The sequence below is a fragment of the Notothenia rossii genome (genome assembly GCF_949606895.1).
Source record: "Notothenia rossii genome assembly, chromosome: 9".
Classification (NCBI taxonomy): domain Eukaryota; kingdom Metazoa; phylum Chordata; class Actinopteri; order Perciformes; family Nototheniidae; genus Notothenia; species Notothenia rossii.
In genome coordinates this window covers 69,444,792-69,458,342 of record NC_136907.1, presented here as the reverse complement: position 1 = coordinate 69,458,342, position 13,551 = coordinate 69,444,792, and the positions used below count along the sequence as shown (strand labels likewise).

The following is a 13,551-nucleotide window of genomic DNA, read 5'->3' as shown; positions in this document are numbered from 1 at the left end:
CAACGGGAAGAAAAAAAGATTAAATGGAAATGTTTTTTTCTAATCTCATTTTTGGAGAACTTGTGAAACTCTAACACTCAATATGTTGACATTTTGTCTGACGGATTAATGACAAACCACAGGGGACATTTCCAAGTGCTGTGTTTATGTCTGATTCACAGTTTTAATTTGCTCACAAACAATAAGCCCTGCACTTTTATACACTTAGACGTGCAATTTATTTGCTTCATTTTTATTGACACAAAGTTTATATTATCCGCTTTAAAAAAAATCTGTTAGCACAACAACATGTGATCCCATCAGCTATAAACAGATTGGAACATTTTGTAATATCTGACATCCTTCAGCTGCGGCTTTTCTCTTAACCCTTGTTGTGTTCAAAAGCTGTTACTGTTCATGGTGATCGCGGGTCAATTTTGACCCATGATTTATCTCAGTCCAAAACACACAACAAAATGACTATCATACAATATTGTTTGAACTACATCATAACTAACTTCTTATGCATTCATAACCGTACAATCCTGTTGTAATTTAATGTTATGGCCCAAAACACATTACACAACATATTGCACACGTGCATATGTGTGTTCAGATTCAAGTGTTAGTGTGCATATTCTTTGAGAAAGGTCGAGTTCCCGTGGGGGGAGGGGGGGCAGAAGGAGGGGAGACCAGGTGCATGTTGCGAAAAATTATTGTTACAGTTGATGAAGGGGGTGGGAGAGGGGGGGTGTCCTAAAGTCAAAGATGAATCTTGATTGGGCCAAATTTGACCTCGAGTCACCCGAAACAATTCTGCCGGGTCTCCCCAGACCTGAACACCAAATGATACACTTTTTTTTTTTAGAGACCTTCAGACTTGGCAAAAATGGTCAAAATCTGTTTTGTAGTGTTTATATACAGTAGCTGCTGTGGAGGACATCATGAAGCCTTGTTCCAATAAAACAAACTAAAGCGTAGTTATTATATCATTTGAACTAGAAACGGGTCACGGGAGACCCGAACACAACATAAGGGAAAGATAATCCTGATCAATAACAAATGAACGTTACCGGCACATTTAAGAGTTGGACCTCCTGGTAATTACCACAGACTGTATCTAAAGAGGTACACAGTGTGCTTTTACTACCGGACGCTTAACAAGTCCATTACTCAATGCTTAAATCTGTGCAACCCTCCTTCTCTATGCCTCTTCAAGTCATCTTGCAAGGTTGATCAGTCCAGAAGAGAAACATCTGTAATGAAGTAATAGCAGCTTGCAGCGATTTCGAAGGACGCCCATCTCCTCGTAAAGAAGTTACTAGGAGTTGTTTTTCAGTGTGTCGTGCTGCGAAACTAAGACGTACGTGTGCAGTAAATGTGCTTCAGATGTTCTGAGGAATTCAGGAAACTAATCTGTGGTTGTCCCGCATGAAGGGAAGTTAAATCCCACTGGACGTAGATTTGGGACAAGGCTCTGCAAGCAGCACCCTGAGTGACACAAAGCTGATATGTGATTTCAGGAACTACAGCTAAGAAGTACAACTCATGATCAGAAAGGACATTATTAGAGTTTCTAAGTCATGCCAGTACATCTGGTTCAGGCTGTGCAGATGTTTAACATCGAGTGTAGAAGGCATGTTTACTTAAGTTGATAACAATTAAAACAATCATGATTTCAAACAAGTTGCAGTTACAAAGTAGTTCTCTGAAACAGCCGAGTTCCAGTTCATTTGTTAAGTGTGTGATGAAGAGAAGTAAGTCAGTGTTTATCTTTGTTCTGCTTTTTTACTGTGAGCGCAGCTAGAAAAACAGTAAATGTGTCTTGTGAAATCCAGGAGGAATGCGTGTTATCTCATCGTTCTGGAGAAAGAAGGAAACAATCAAATTTAAGCTTGTAAGTAATCCTGCAATGAGTGCTTTTTTAAAATTCTCTAAAACATTTAAATCAAAGTTCAAATGGTACATTTAAAATACTCAAAACATCACTCGCATCAGAAAAAACATACAATTATTTGGTTACTTTGCCTAAAGCTAAAATATTAACATAACAGCTTCCTTTTGTTGTTGTTGAGGGAATCATCTCAACGATTTGAACACATACCTTTCTTCTACTTTACTAAATGAGTGATAAAGAGTGATTGTTACCCCACGTTGAATCATATTGAGAATGTGTTTGTCTCTTGAGATGCATTGTGGGAGTTAAATGACATCTCCATCTCTACTTCCTCTACAGGGTTTTCTCTCCTCTTCCTCCTCTGTCTTCTCTTCTCGCCAAACTTTTTGACCACTTTCCCCATGTGCTGCCTGAAGGACGAGCCCACGAAGGCGTAGAGGAGGGGGTTGAGGCAGCAGTGAGTGAGGGCCAAGCTCTCCGTCAGCTGAGCCGCCTGATCCAGCACTTTACTGGTCCCGCAGTGGGTCACCAGGACGTAGACGGAGTCCATCGCTCGGTAGACCTTCAACACGTTGTAAGGCAGCTGAGTGACCACGAAGACCCCCACCACTGTGAGGAGGACGCGCAGAGCTTTCCACTTCTTGCCTCTGCTCTCCGTGGGAAGGTCTTTCAGTGCCCGGCCCACACTGCAGTAACACACCACCATCACCAGGAGAGGAAGCAGGAAACCCAGCAGCACCTCGGCCATCTCCAGAGCCGCCTTCCCCTCTCGAGCCATGGAGGCAGGGTAGATGGCCAGACAGACGCTCCTGTCGGACGACCATCTCACTTCGGAGAGGATCAAATCAGGAAGTCCGAGTAAAAAAGCTGTCATCCAAACCACAAAACAAATCTTCCAGCTGTGTCTCCTGGAGAATGTCCTCTGCAGACGCCCACTCTGCCCTCTGCCCTGCGCCCTGGCCAACGACAAGTATCGGTCCAGGCTGATGCAGGCAAGCAGCATCATGCAGCAGGTGAAGTTGACCGTGTAGCAGGCCGACACCATCTTACAGAAGAACTCGCCCAGCTCCCAGCCCCTCGCCGCATCAGCAGCCCAGAAAGGCAGCGTGAAGAGCAGCAGCAGGTCAGCGACGGCCAGGTGGGTCAGGAAGGCATCTGTCATGGTCTTTAGGCGTTTGTGGTAGGCGTAGACCGCCACGACTAAGCCGTTTCCTGCCAGCCCCAACACCAGGCACACTGCGTACACGACGGGGAGGAAGAGGGCGGCGAAGGAGCGGACGTCAGCCTTCTCACAGAGGGCCGGGTAGTCGTCGTAGCTGAAGTTGAAGCTGATGTTTTCATGGTAGAAGTAGTCGCCTTCCTCGGAGACACCCATGATAGTCAGATAAAGAGCTGTGAGGGAGGGAAATAGAAACGTTTCGAATCAATCAAAGGGGAAATTAGATCTCAGTTAGACTTTGAAATGTGAGAAATGTAAACGGTTCCTCCCTGTTGTACCTTTACAGATATAAACACTGTGAGTTATCCAGCCTCTGGCAGAGAGCAAAGAGCAAAGAGCAGAGGAATATAAATGATATCCATTTTACAAGTGCTGGTTGTATAAACGATCAAATCCCCCAGTTATACCACTGCTGGGATGAAGAGTTTTATTTGAGATAACTTTAGATTATTTGCAGATTCAGATTATTACAAAACAATCAACACATGCATAATAGTGTGACATTAAAGAATAATATACAATTTCATTGATCGCAAGGGAGAACATTTTTACAATGTACCATCAGATAAATACATATGCTAGTTAAAATACACTTTGCATGAACCAGGTGGAACATTAAAGTGATATTTACTGCAATATTATTATTAGTAGTATTATTATTGCATCAATAGTAAATTCATACTTTAATATACATTATTCTGCATTATGAGTAGTTTAACTTGTTGTACTTTCAGCTTATCGGATCCAAAGAGTTTTGTACAAAGTGAAAGTAACTAAAACATATACTAAAGTAGGCCTTCAGTACTTTTGACTGTATTATAAAAATGTTATAGACACTTAAATTGGCTCCGCCAACATTAAATGCTGCCTAATGCATCAGTAATAATATGAATGATGTTATTTATAGAAATCTCAAAGGGATACTGCATAATGAGCACTTTTGATACTTTAAGGATACTTTTAGGAATGTTTGAATAAATAGTTTTCACATCTATTTACATGTTGGCTATCAATTACTGAAAGAAAGCATGTGCATACAGCATGATAAAGCCGTGATTAAAGAGACAATGACACTTCAGCTGCATATTGTAAACCGAAATGTTAGTGTAAGCTCGGGTGAAGCTTTAAACCGTGATAGAGAAGGATGTAACGATACAGATCAAAGTTAAACATGTAAGAAATGATAGATAGATACTCACGGTGTCTTTATTCACCTATCTGTCCCGTCTGTGTTCGCCATGGAAGATCTCAGACTATGAGCTCTTCTGCAGAAAACTAGGGTTGTTTGATTTTCCACCAGCGCAGCACATGAGGGTGGGAGGCGACAAGTCACAAAGCACAGCGATGTAAAAAACAAACTGTGAGCTGCAACCTCTGCATTACTTTATTTGGTTGTATTAATGCATTAATGTGTAAAAGTCTAATCTTAAGGCTTTATACAGTTTGTTTTGTCAAGTGGTCACAGGATAAATACAAGGGGGGATGAGATGATTGATGGCATAGTTAATACTATTCCTCATTAATTTAAGATTATTTATTTGAGCTGCATGTATAACTGGTGTTGACATGTGTATACACATATTTGTAATATTAAACATCATCTGGACTAATAGTGGCAGGCTAACAATAGAAGATATCAGTAAAATAATAAACCCCAAAACAACAGAAATGGATTTAAAAACAGATCAAATGATGCCAACCTCTTTACACAATGTCCTGTTAGTTGTATTTTATGCTACAATATAAAGCAATTTACAGCACACTAGAAATCACAATCTGTCATTGACATTTTAATCTACAAATAGCTTGGCAAGCGTATCCAAAACTATTAATGTCACCAATGACATTATTACAGTACACGCAGGATTTGACACGCCCAGAAATCAGTGCAGATCCAGTCTTTCCACCAATTACTGCCAAAGAGCCGGGAAACAGTTCAGCATCAAATCCAGCCGAGTCTTGTAGAAACACAAACACACTTCTGAGAAAGATGAGTCAGAGAGGGAGGGAAACAGGTCAAGTGACAGGAGACAGAAACCAAATCATTTGACTGTTTATGAGGAAACCATTTCTGTGTTATAAACATGTTAAAACTGAGACAAAAGCAGATGTGTTAACAACATCTAAACAAAAAAGGAACAACACAAACATAAAGGCAAAGAAATGAGACAGATTTTGAAAGATATATTTTGAAGATAATTACAGTTTGGTCAGCTTTAACGACATTGAAGAGGTTTATTCCAGCAGTAAAGGCAAACAAGGTTTATAGCACATTTCCATGGCAATTCAATTTTTCATAAAACATTAGGACAAAGTGCAAAAGAAGCACATAAGAGGCAGTTAGATACAATATAAAAATGGTCACTGGAAAACAGGATAACTGTAGCACAACAAGCACACGCTAAAATATAATAAGATAGTTAAATAAAGTAAAGAATAAAGTGTAGAAATACAATGATGTGCAGACTTGCAAAATGTGAAAACTGCTACTGAAAAAGCATACTGAGGGTGTCATTTGGCTGTATCTCATTTTACACACACAACGATCAGGAATGTGCAAGATTAACTTTCCGTTTGAATCCATCAAGATTTGGCACGCTAGCCTATTTTCTTTTTTTAAATCAATGCTTCCTTCTCCTTTTTTGTGTTCAATCAGCTTCACCGCCCAGTTACAGAAAACAGAAACACCGGATTACGCTCTTCAGCATGAGATACTTGTTTCCTACAGTATGGCCACATTAAATCACATACACATGTAAAGAGACGTCAAAGGGGGAAATTACTTGGAAGTATTTTGTCTTGTATTATTCTGCTGTTGTCAATGAGTGATCACAAACATATTATAGTTTAAATTCAGACAGCTGGTAAAATGTAAGGTTTATATGATTGTTTTGTTAGAGAAATAACTTGTTCTGCGGTTAGGTGGTTTACACCCTGTTATCATAACAGACACCATGAAAGGAAGCTCTGTGTTTTAGAAATTAGAGTTTTACTAAAATACAAGGAAATCTATAAACGTTGTGACCCAGGGACTGCAGGACTGCTTTTGGATCTGACACGCTAACAGCTGATGCACACTGTAGCTGTTAAACATGCCAGTGTCACCAAAGTGCCCCGAAGTCACTCCCTTTCCCCATTATTCTAATATCCTCATAACATGGGCGTCATCACTGACAGGTGTTTCGACGTACAACCGCTATTTTCACATTGCAACAGACTGCATTGTGGGTTGTTGCTGAAAGACACTACCCTTTTTTGTCTCATTGTGGAAGAGTTTGAGGGCACTGCATGTGGCTAAAAGTACACACTCAGAATCCAGACACTCATTTCCATCAAATTCAATTCAATGTATTCAGAAACAGTCTAAATACAATATAATGGAGATATGGGACGTAATGATACGTTGAAAGTAGAGGTCCAGATAATAAACAAATAGCGAAGAATGTATGTTTTACGAGCATGTTCCTCAAATTATATTTTCAATTAATTGCTTTCGTCAACAAAATACCAAATGGTACGGAGAAAGTCATATTTTATAATGAATTCTCCGGTCAAACGTCACTGAGGAGGAGGGCGGCATCATCGATCCTGAGCGCACAGGTGAGAGTCCTTATGTTTGTCCACACAACAGATGTGATTTATTTTTAATTGTCATTGTGGTAATAACAGCTGTCAAATACAAATGATTTAGCTTTATTCCAATAGAAGAAACAAGACAAATTGACCCAAACAGTGCAATGTTGGTTAAGTAGTACATGGTGGAATTTACACTACGAAATAGAAACTGTGCGATACATTAAAGTAAATATAAATATATTAACTCTTTCTTAATAGGTTCACTTAAAGTTAAATGTGACTAAAAGTCCCCAAAACGTGACCCAATACTACAAATTCAAACAAAACACAATTATGGTGTCATGAGTCTGTCAGTGAAAACATGATTTATTAAGACACATCCTTTTTTAATCATGGATATAGAAAGCTTTTGCAGTCAGTGACCAGAAACTAATCCTTTTTACCAGACCACGAGACTAGAGGTTGATTACCAAACATCTTTGTACACAACAGTTAGTTTGATGTGGACAAACAAGAGGGTGCAATTGAGAAGGTGTATGCAGATATCAAAACATCCACTCTACATGCATACCCTTTCCTGAAATGGTTTGTTTTACCACAAGTTTAATTTAAATAATTTCCATTAGGCTCTCATGTGTATTTGACATTATAATCCGCTTCCTCTCCCTGAAGTCCATCCTAAAACATTTCTTTCCATCACATCTGAAAACGTTTAGTGAGAGCATGAAGTTATGGCGGCTAAACTTTGCTGAACTTTACAAAGTCCTAGTTGAACAGTTTTGTATCGATGATGTTGTAATACAGTTTACAATATGTGTAGTGTGTGACCCTTCAACACAGATCAGATGCTTTGATTTTATAATTAGAATATACAGAAATGTTCAGTATTTACTGAGCCAGCTGAACGCCACACTGATACAAAAACAAACACATAAAGTTCATCTTAAGGTTCTTTAATAATCATATTAGCAACAGTTACATAGCAAAGGTCATTGGCAATGAACATTTTAATTTATAGGCTCCCTCCAACAATGATCCTTAAATACGATTACAAATATAATGAAATTAATAATATGTCTAGAGGCCAGGCACAAAATAATGAAAATGAAATGTAACAGTTTTCGTAAATGAATAAACTGAATATTAAATTAAATGTAGCATTATTTGTAGCATTTAGGATTGACCCTATTTAGCCTTGGCAGCTACAGCATTAGCATTGAGAATAAAGATTTGGTATTCACATGCTAAGCTAATACAATGATTGATTATTGGGTCCAAAAATGCTAATAGTTAAGCAAAAACAGAACAGCTGTAGAGAAGCTGCATGAGTTCATGTCCGTCTTCATTGCTGGAGACTGGCCAGGTCCACTTTCTTCTTATGACTGATGCTGAGATAAAAGGAGAAAAGTTTAGAGCAAGAAAACACATCAGTATGATCATTGTAGAAATATTACATCACCAGAATTTGAAATCAATCGTTTACCTACACAATCTCTTTTTTTATTTGACTTTATTGCAAATTATTGGAAATACAAATAAATAAATCCTTTGTATTTACCCTCAAAATATGAAGCAAATTTACATCTGTTGGCCCAAAGGGAACAGCAGTGGAGGGATGGCATCTGTACGCATCTTCTTCTTTCCGTCTGCAGGGGTTTTAAAATATTGGCTGTTAAATCTAAATACTTATTTGCTTTTATCATTTCTTTTCACTAAAGAAAAGTAAATACCTTCAGGTTTGTTCGGGGGAGGAGGCTGTAACGGGACAAACACAAATAATAATTAAGTTATATCATCGCTGCGATTTATGGAAAATCCTTTTTGATTAAGATTTTCAATAAACTTCTAAAGTGTGAACATTTAAAGCAGAACAAGAGAACAACAAGTTAGAGCTTATTTAAGGAAGGGGGGAATAAACACAATCAAGTTTGGAATACATACAACATTTTTAAATACATCACAGATGATAGTGTTAATATATATACTGTATATATACAAAATAAAGCACATTTTGGTTTACCTTCAAGCCTGAACATGAACCTGGCCTCTGCCAGCAGCCGGACCATCGTCTTCTCAGTGGTCTAACCTTCAATCTCTGAAGTGCAGTCAAATCCACCTGCGTGAAAATCATGAAGTCATCAAGTGAGAAATCATTTGTTGTATAGTTAAAAATCCCTGCTATAAATCTGTGCAGTGTCATTTAGAGCAGAAGAGTCCTGTCAGAAACACAGAGATATCGCAGCTCCTGGATGCTCTTACCCGACGATCAGGTGGAGTCAGATCCTCTCTCAGCAGAGCGGCTGCTTCAGAGGAAGGTACGGTGGTGATGAGCAGGAAAGCCTGCAGACACAGGAGCATCAGCAGTGCACCTTTGTCCATGATGATGAAATGAAGAGTTTGATTATGCTTTGAAACAAACAGGGTTTATAGTCACTGCTGACCAATCACGCCCACGAGAACAATGAAGAGGGAACTTAGAGGTTGCATGCTGTGTTTTGAAATGATTTCACAAATCCAGTTTCATCACAGCATTGACTCTAATAATCTCTGCGTTGTTGTTATAATCTCTAGACATCCCTGCCCATACCAGGAAACACATTTACATGCTTAGATAAAATAAATGTATTGAACAAATTCCCTACTGCATCTGAATATGATATAAATTAAGATTAGACATGAGATGATTGCATGTAAAGGTACTCATGATGGATTAGGTGTCGATGATGACAAGGGTTGCAAAGAGTCTGTAATTTTCCAGGACGTTATTTCCAAGTTTGTTCCCTGTTGGGAGATGGTTAAGAGGGCAGGAAAGAAGAGTACATATTTGGACTTATAATTGCTCTTTTTCCACAAAAATAATGAATATATTTACCTCTGAGAAGTTCAGAGGGAAACATTTCTTTAGATGTATTTCGAATATTTTCCTTCTGAAGTGTAGTGGAGTAGAAGTAGAAGAAGAGAACTTTAATGATTAAACTGAAAACACTTTGGACAGAGAATATTGAACAAAACGAATCCAGATAATCATTGTGAGTTAGTTTAGTCCATTTGGCTCCAGTAGATCATTTGAATTGTTTTTATAAAAAAGTTCTGCTACACAATTGAATGGGTTAGTCATCTTTGCTTTCTGAAGTGGTTTGGGGTAGAAGAGGACGTTATAAGATTACAATGAAATACACTTCACAATTCTACAACTTTTTGGACAAAGTTTAACACGTATATATGAACTTATTTCAGAAAACAGAAACACCGGATTACACTCTTCAGCATGAGATACTTGTTTCCTATGGCCACATTAAATCACATACACATGTAAAGAGACGTCAAAGGGGGAAATTACTTGGAAGTATTTTGTCTTGTATTATTCTTCTGTTGTCAATGAGTGATCACAAACATATTATAGTTTAAATTCAGACAGCTGGTAAAATGTAAGGTTTATATGATTGTTTTGTTAGAGAAATAACTTGTTCTGCGGTTAGGTGGTTTACACCCTGTTATTATAACAGACACCATGAAAGGAAGCTCTGTGTTTTAGAAATTAGAGTTTTACTAAAATACAAGGAAATCTATAAACGTTGTGACCCAGGGACTGCAGGACTGCTTTTGGATCTGACACGCTAACAGCTGATGCACACTGTAGCTGTTAAACATGCCAGTGTCACCAAAGTGCCCCGAAGTCACTCCCTTTCCCCATTATTCTAATATCCTCATAACATGGGCGTCATCACTGACAGGTGTTTCGACGTACAACCGCTATTTTCACATTGCAACAGACTGCATTGTGGGTTGTTGCTGAAAGACACTACCCTTTTTTGTCTCATTGTGGAAAAGTTTGAGGGCACTGCATGTGGTTAAAAGTACACACTCAGTATCCAGACACTCATTTCCATCAAATTCAATTCAATGTATTCAGAAACAGTCTAAATACAATATAATGGAGATATGGGACGTAATGATACGTTGAAAGTAGAGGTCCAGATAATAAACAAATAGCGAAGAATGTATGTTTTACGAGCATGTTCCTCAAATTATATTTTCAATTAATTGCTTTCGTCAACAAAATACCAAATGGTACGGAGAAAGTCATATTTTATAATGAATTCTCCGGTCAAACGTCACTGAGGAGGAGGGCGGCATCATCGATCCTGAGCGCACAGGTGAGAGTCCTTATGTTTGTCCACACAACAGATGTGATTTATTTTTAATTGTCATCGTGGTAATAACAGCTGTCAAATACAAATGATTTAGCTTTATTCCAATAGAAGAAACAAGACAAATTGACCCAAACAGTGCAATGTTGGTTAAGTAGTACATGGTGGAATTTACACTACGAAATAGAAACTGTGCGATACATTAAAGTAAATATGAATATATTAACTCTTTCTTAATAGGTTCACTTAAAGTTAAGTGTTACTAAAAGTCCCCAAAACGTGACCCAATACTACAAATTCAAACAAAACACAATTATGGTGTCATGAGTCTGTCAGTGAAAACATGATTTATTAAGACACATCCTTTTTTAATCATGGATATAAAAAGCTTTTGCAGTCAGTGACCAGAAACTAATCCTTTTTACCAGACCACGAGACTAGAGGTTGATTACCAAACATCTTTGTACACAACAGTTAGTTTGATGTGGAAAAACAAGAGGGTTCAATTGAGAAGGTGTATGCAGATATCAAAACATCCACTCTACATGCATACCCTTTCCTGAAATGGTTTGTTTTACCACAAGTTTAATTTAACTAATTTCCATTAGGCTCTCATGTGTATTTGACATTATAATCCGCTTCCTCTCCCTGAAGTCCATCCTAAAACATTTCTTTCCATCACATCTGAAAACGTTTAGTGAGAGCATGAAGTTATGGCGGCTAAACTTTGCTGAACTTTACAAAGTCCTAGTTGAACAGTTTTGTATCGATGATGTTGTAATACAGTTTACAATATGTGTAGTGTGTGACCCTTCAACACAGATCAGATGCTTTGATTTTATAATTAGAATATAGAAATGTTCAGTATTTACTGAGCCAGCTGAACGCCACACTGATACAAAAACAAACACATAAAGTTCATCTTAAGGTTCTTTAATAATCATATTAGCAACAGTTACATAGCAAAGGTCATTGGCAATGAACATTTTAAGTTATAGGCTCCCTCCAACAATGATCCTTAAATATGATTACAAATATAATGAAAATAATAATATGTCTAGAGGCCAGGCACAAAATAATGAAAATGAAATGTAACAGTTTTCGTAAATAAATAAACTGAATATTAAATGAAATGTAGCGTTATTTGTAGCATTTACGATTGACCCTATTTAGCCTTGGCAGCTACAGCATTAGCATTGAGAATAAAGATTTGGTATTCACATGCTAAGCTAATACAATGATTGATTATTGTGTCCAAAAATGCTAATAGTTAAGCAAAAACAGAACAGCTGTAGAGAAGCTGCAGGAGTTCATGTCCGTCTGCATTGCTGGAGACTGGCCAGGTCCACTTTCTTCTTATGACTGATGTTGAGATAAAAGGAGAAAAGTATAGAGCAAGAAAACACATCAGTATGATCATTGTAGAAATATTACATCACCAGAATTTGAAATCAATCGTTTACCTACACAATCTCTTTTTTTATTTGACTTTATTGCAAATTATTGGAAATACAAATAAATAAATCCTTTGTATTTACCCTCAAAATATGAAGCACATTTACATCTGTTGGCCCAAAGGGAACAGCAGTGGAGGGATGGCGTCTGTACGCATCTTCTTCTTTCCGTCTGCAGGGGTTTAAAATATTGGCTGTTAAATCTAATTACTTATTTGCTTTTATCATTTTTTTTTACTAAAAAAAAGTAAATACCTTCAGGTTTGTCCGGGGCAGGCTGTAACGGGACAAACACAAATAATAATTAAGTTATATCATCACTGCGATTTATGGAAAATCCTTTTTGATTAAGATTTTCAATAAACTGCTAAAGTGTGAACATTTAAAGCAGAACAAGAGGACAACAAGTTAGAGCTTATTTAAGGAAGGGGGGAATAAACACAATCAAGTTTGGAATACATAAAACATTTTTAAATACATCACAGATGATAGTGTTAATATATATACTGTATATATACAAAATAAAGCATATTTTGGTTTACCTTCAAGCCTGAACATGAACCTGGCCTCCGCCAGCAGCCGGACCATCGTCTTCTCAGTGGTCTTACCTTCAATCTGTCAAGTGCAGTCAAATCCACCTGCGTGAAAATCATGAAGTCATCAAGTGAGAAATCATTTATTGTATAGTTAAAAAAAGTCCCTGCTATAAATCTGTGCAGTGTCATTTAGAGCAGAAGAGTCCTGTCAGAAACACAGAGATATCGCAGCTCCTGGATGCTCTTACCCGACGATCAGGTGGAGTCAGATCCTCTCTCAGCAGAGCGGCTGCTTCAGAGGAAGGTACGGTGGTGATGAGCAGGAAAGCCTGCAGACACAGGAGCATCAGCAGTGCACCTTTGTCCATGATGATGAAATGAAGAGTTTGATTATGCTGTGAAACAAACAGGGTTTATATAGTCACTGCTGACCAATCACACCCATGTGAACAATGAAGAGGGAACTTAGAGGTTGCATGCTGTGTTTTGAAATGATTTCACAAATCCAGTTTCATCACAGTATTGACTCTAATAATCTCTGCGTTGTTGTTATAATCTCTAGACATCCCTGCCCATACCAGGAAACACATTTACATGCTTAGATAAAATAAATGTATTGAACAAATTCCCTACTGCATCATTATGATATAAATTAAGATTAGACATGAGATGATTGCATGTAAAGGTACTCATGATGGATTAGGTGTCGATGATGACAAAGGTTGCAAAGAGTCTGTAA

The 13,551-nt window shown here is 37.9% G+C and overlaps 3 protein-coding genes across 5 annotated transcripts; all 3 read right to left on the bottom strand.

Moving 5' to 3' along the window:
- Positions 1 to 128: 128 nt before the first annotated feature.
- On the bottom strand, positions 129 to 4,458 carry ackr4a (atypical chemokine receptor 4a). The gene is made up of 2 exons (XM_079650534.1): positions 4,295 to 4,458; positions 129 to 3,268 (listed from the first exon to the last, which is right to left on the bottom strand). Exon 2 carries the CDS (start codon positions 3,249 to 3,251, stop codon positions 2,139 to 2,141), a length of 1,113 nt encoding a protein of 370 aa, XP_079506660.1. The 5' UTR covers positions 3,252 to 3,268; positions 4,295 to 4,458; the 3' UTR covers positions 129 to 2,138.
- Positions 4,459 to 7,608: 3,150 nt separating this feature from the next.
- On the bottom strand, positions 7,609 to 9,116 carry LOC307019007 (uncharacterized protein). Of its 2 annotated transcripts, none has more exons than XM_079649604.1 (5): positions 8,931 to 9,116; positions 8,692 to 8,787; positions 8,402 to 8,426; positions 8,230 to 8,317; positions 7,609 to 8,053 (listed from the first exon to the last, which is right to left on the bottom strand). In XM_079649604.1, the coding sequence occupies exons 1-4, from the start codon at positions 9,048 to 9,050 to the stop codon at positions 8,250 to 8,252; spliced, it is 309 nt and encodes a 102-aa protein (XP_079505730.1). In that variant the 5' UTR covers positions 9,051 to 9,116; the 3' UTR covers positions 7,609 to 8,053; positions 8,230 to 8,249. The 2 variants fall into 2 exon arrangements, with proteins under 2 accessions (XP_079505730.1, XP_079505729.1); XM_079649603.1 differs by having other exon boundaries at positions 7,609 to 8,059; positions 8,931 to 9,114.
- Positions 9,117 to 11,739: 2,623 nt separating this feature from the next.
- LOC307019009 (uncharacterized protein) lies at positions 11,740 to 13,218 on the bottom strand. 2 transcript variants are annotated; one of them, XM_079649608.1, is made up of 5 exons: positions 13,061 to 13,218; positions 12,819 to 12,914; positions 12,532 to 12,553; positions 12,361 to 12,448; positions 11,740 to 12,190 (listed from the first exon to the last, which is right to left on the bottom strand). In XM_079649608.1, the coding sequence occupies exons 1-4, from the start codon at positions 13,178 to 13,180 to the stop codon at positions 12,381 to 12,383; spliced, it is 306 nt and encodes a 101-aa protein (XP_079505734.1). In that variant the 5' UTR covers positions 13,181 to 13,218; the 3' UTR covers positions 11,740 to 12,190; positions 12,361 to 12,380. The 2 variants fall into 2 exon arrangements, with proteins under 2 accessions (XP_079505734.1, XP_079505735.1); XM_079649609.1 differs by having other exon boundaries at positions 11,740 to 12,184.
- Between the last annotated feature and the right edge of the window lie 333 nt (positions 13,219 to 13,551).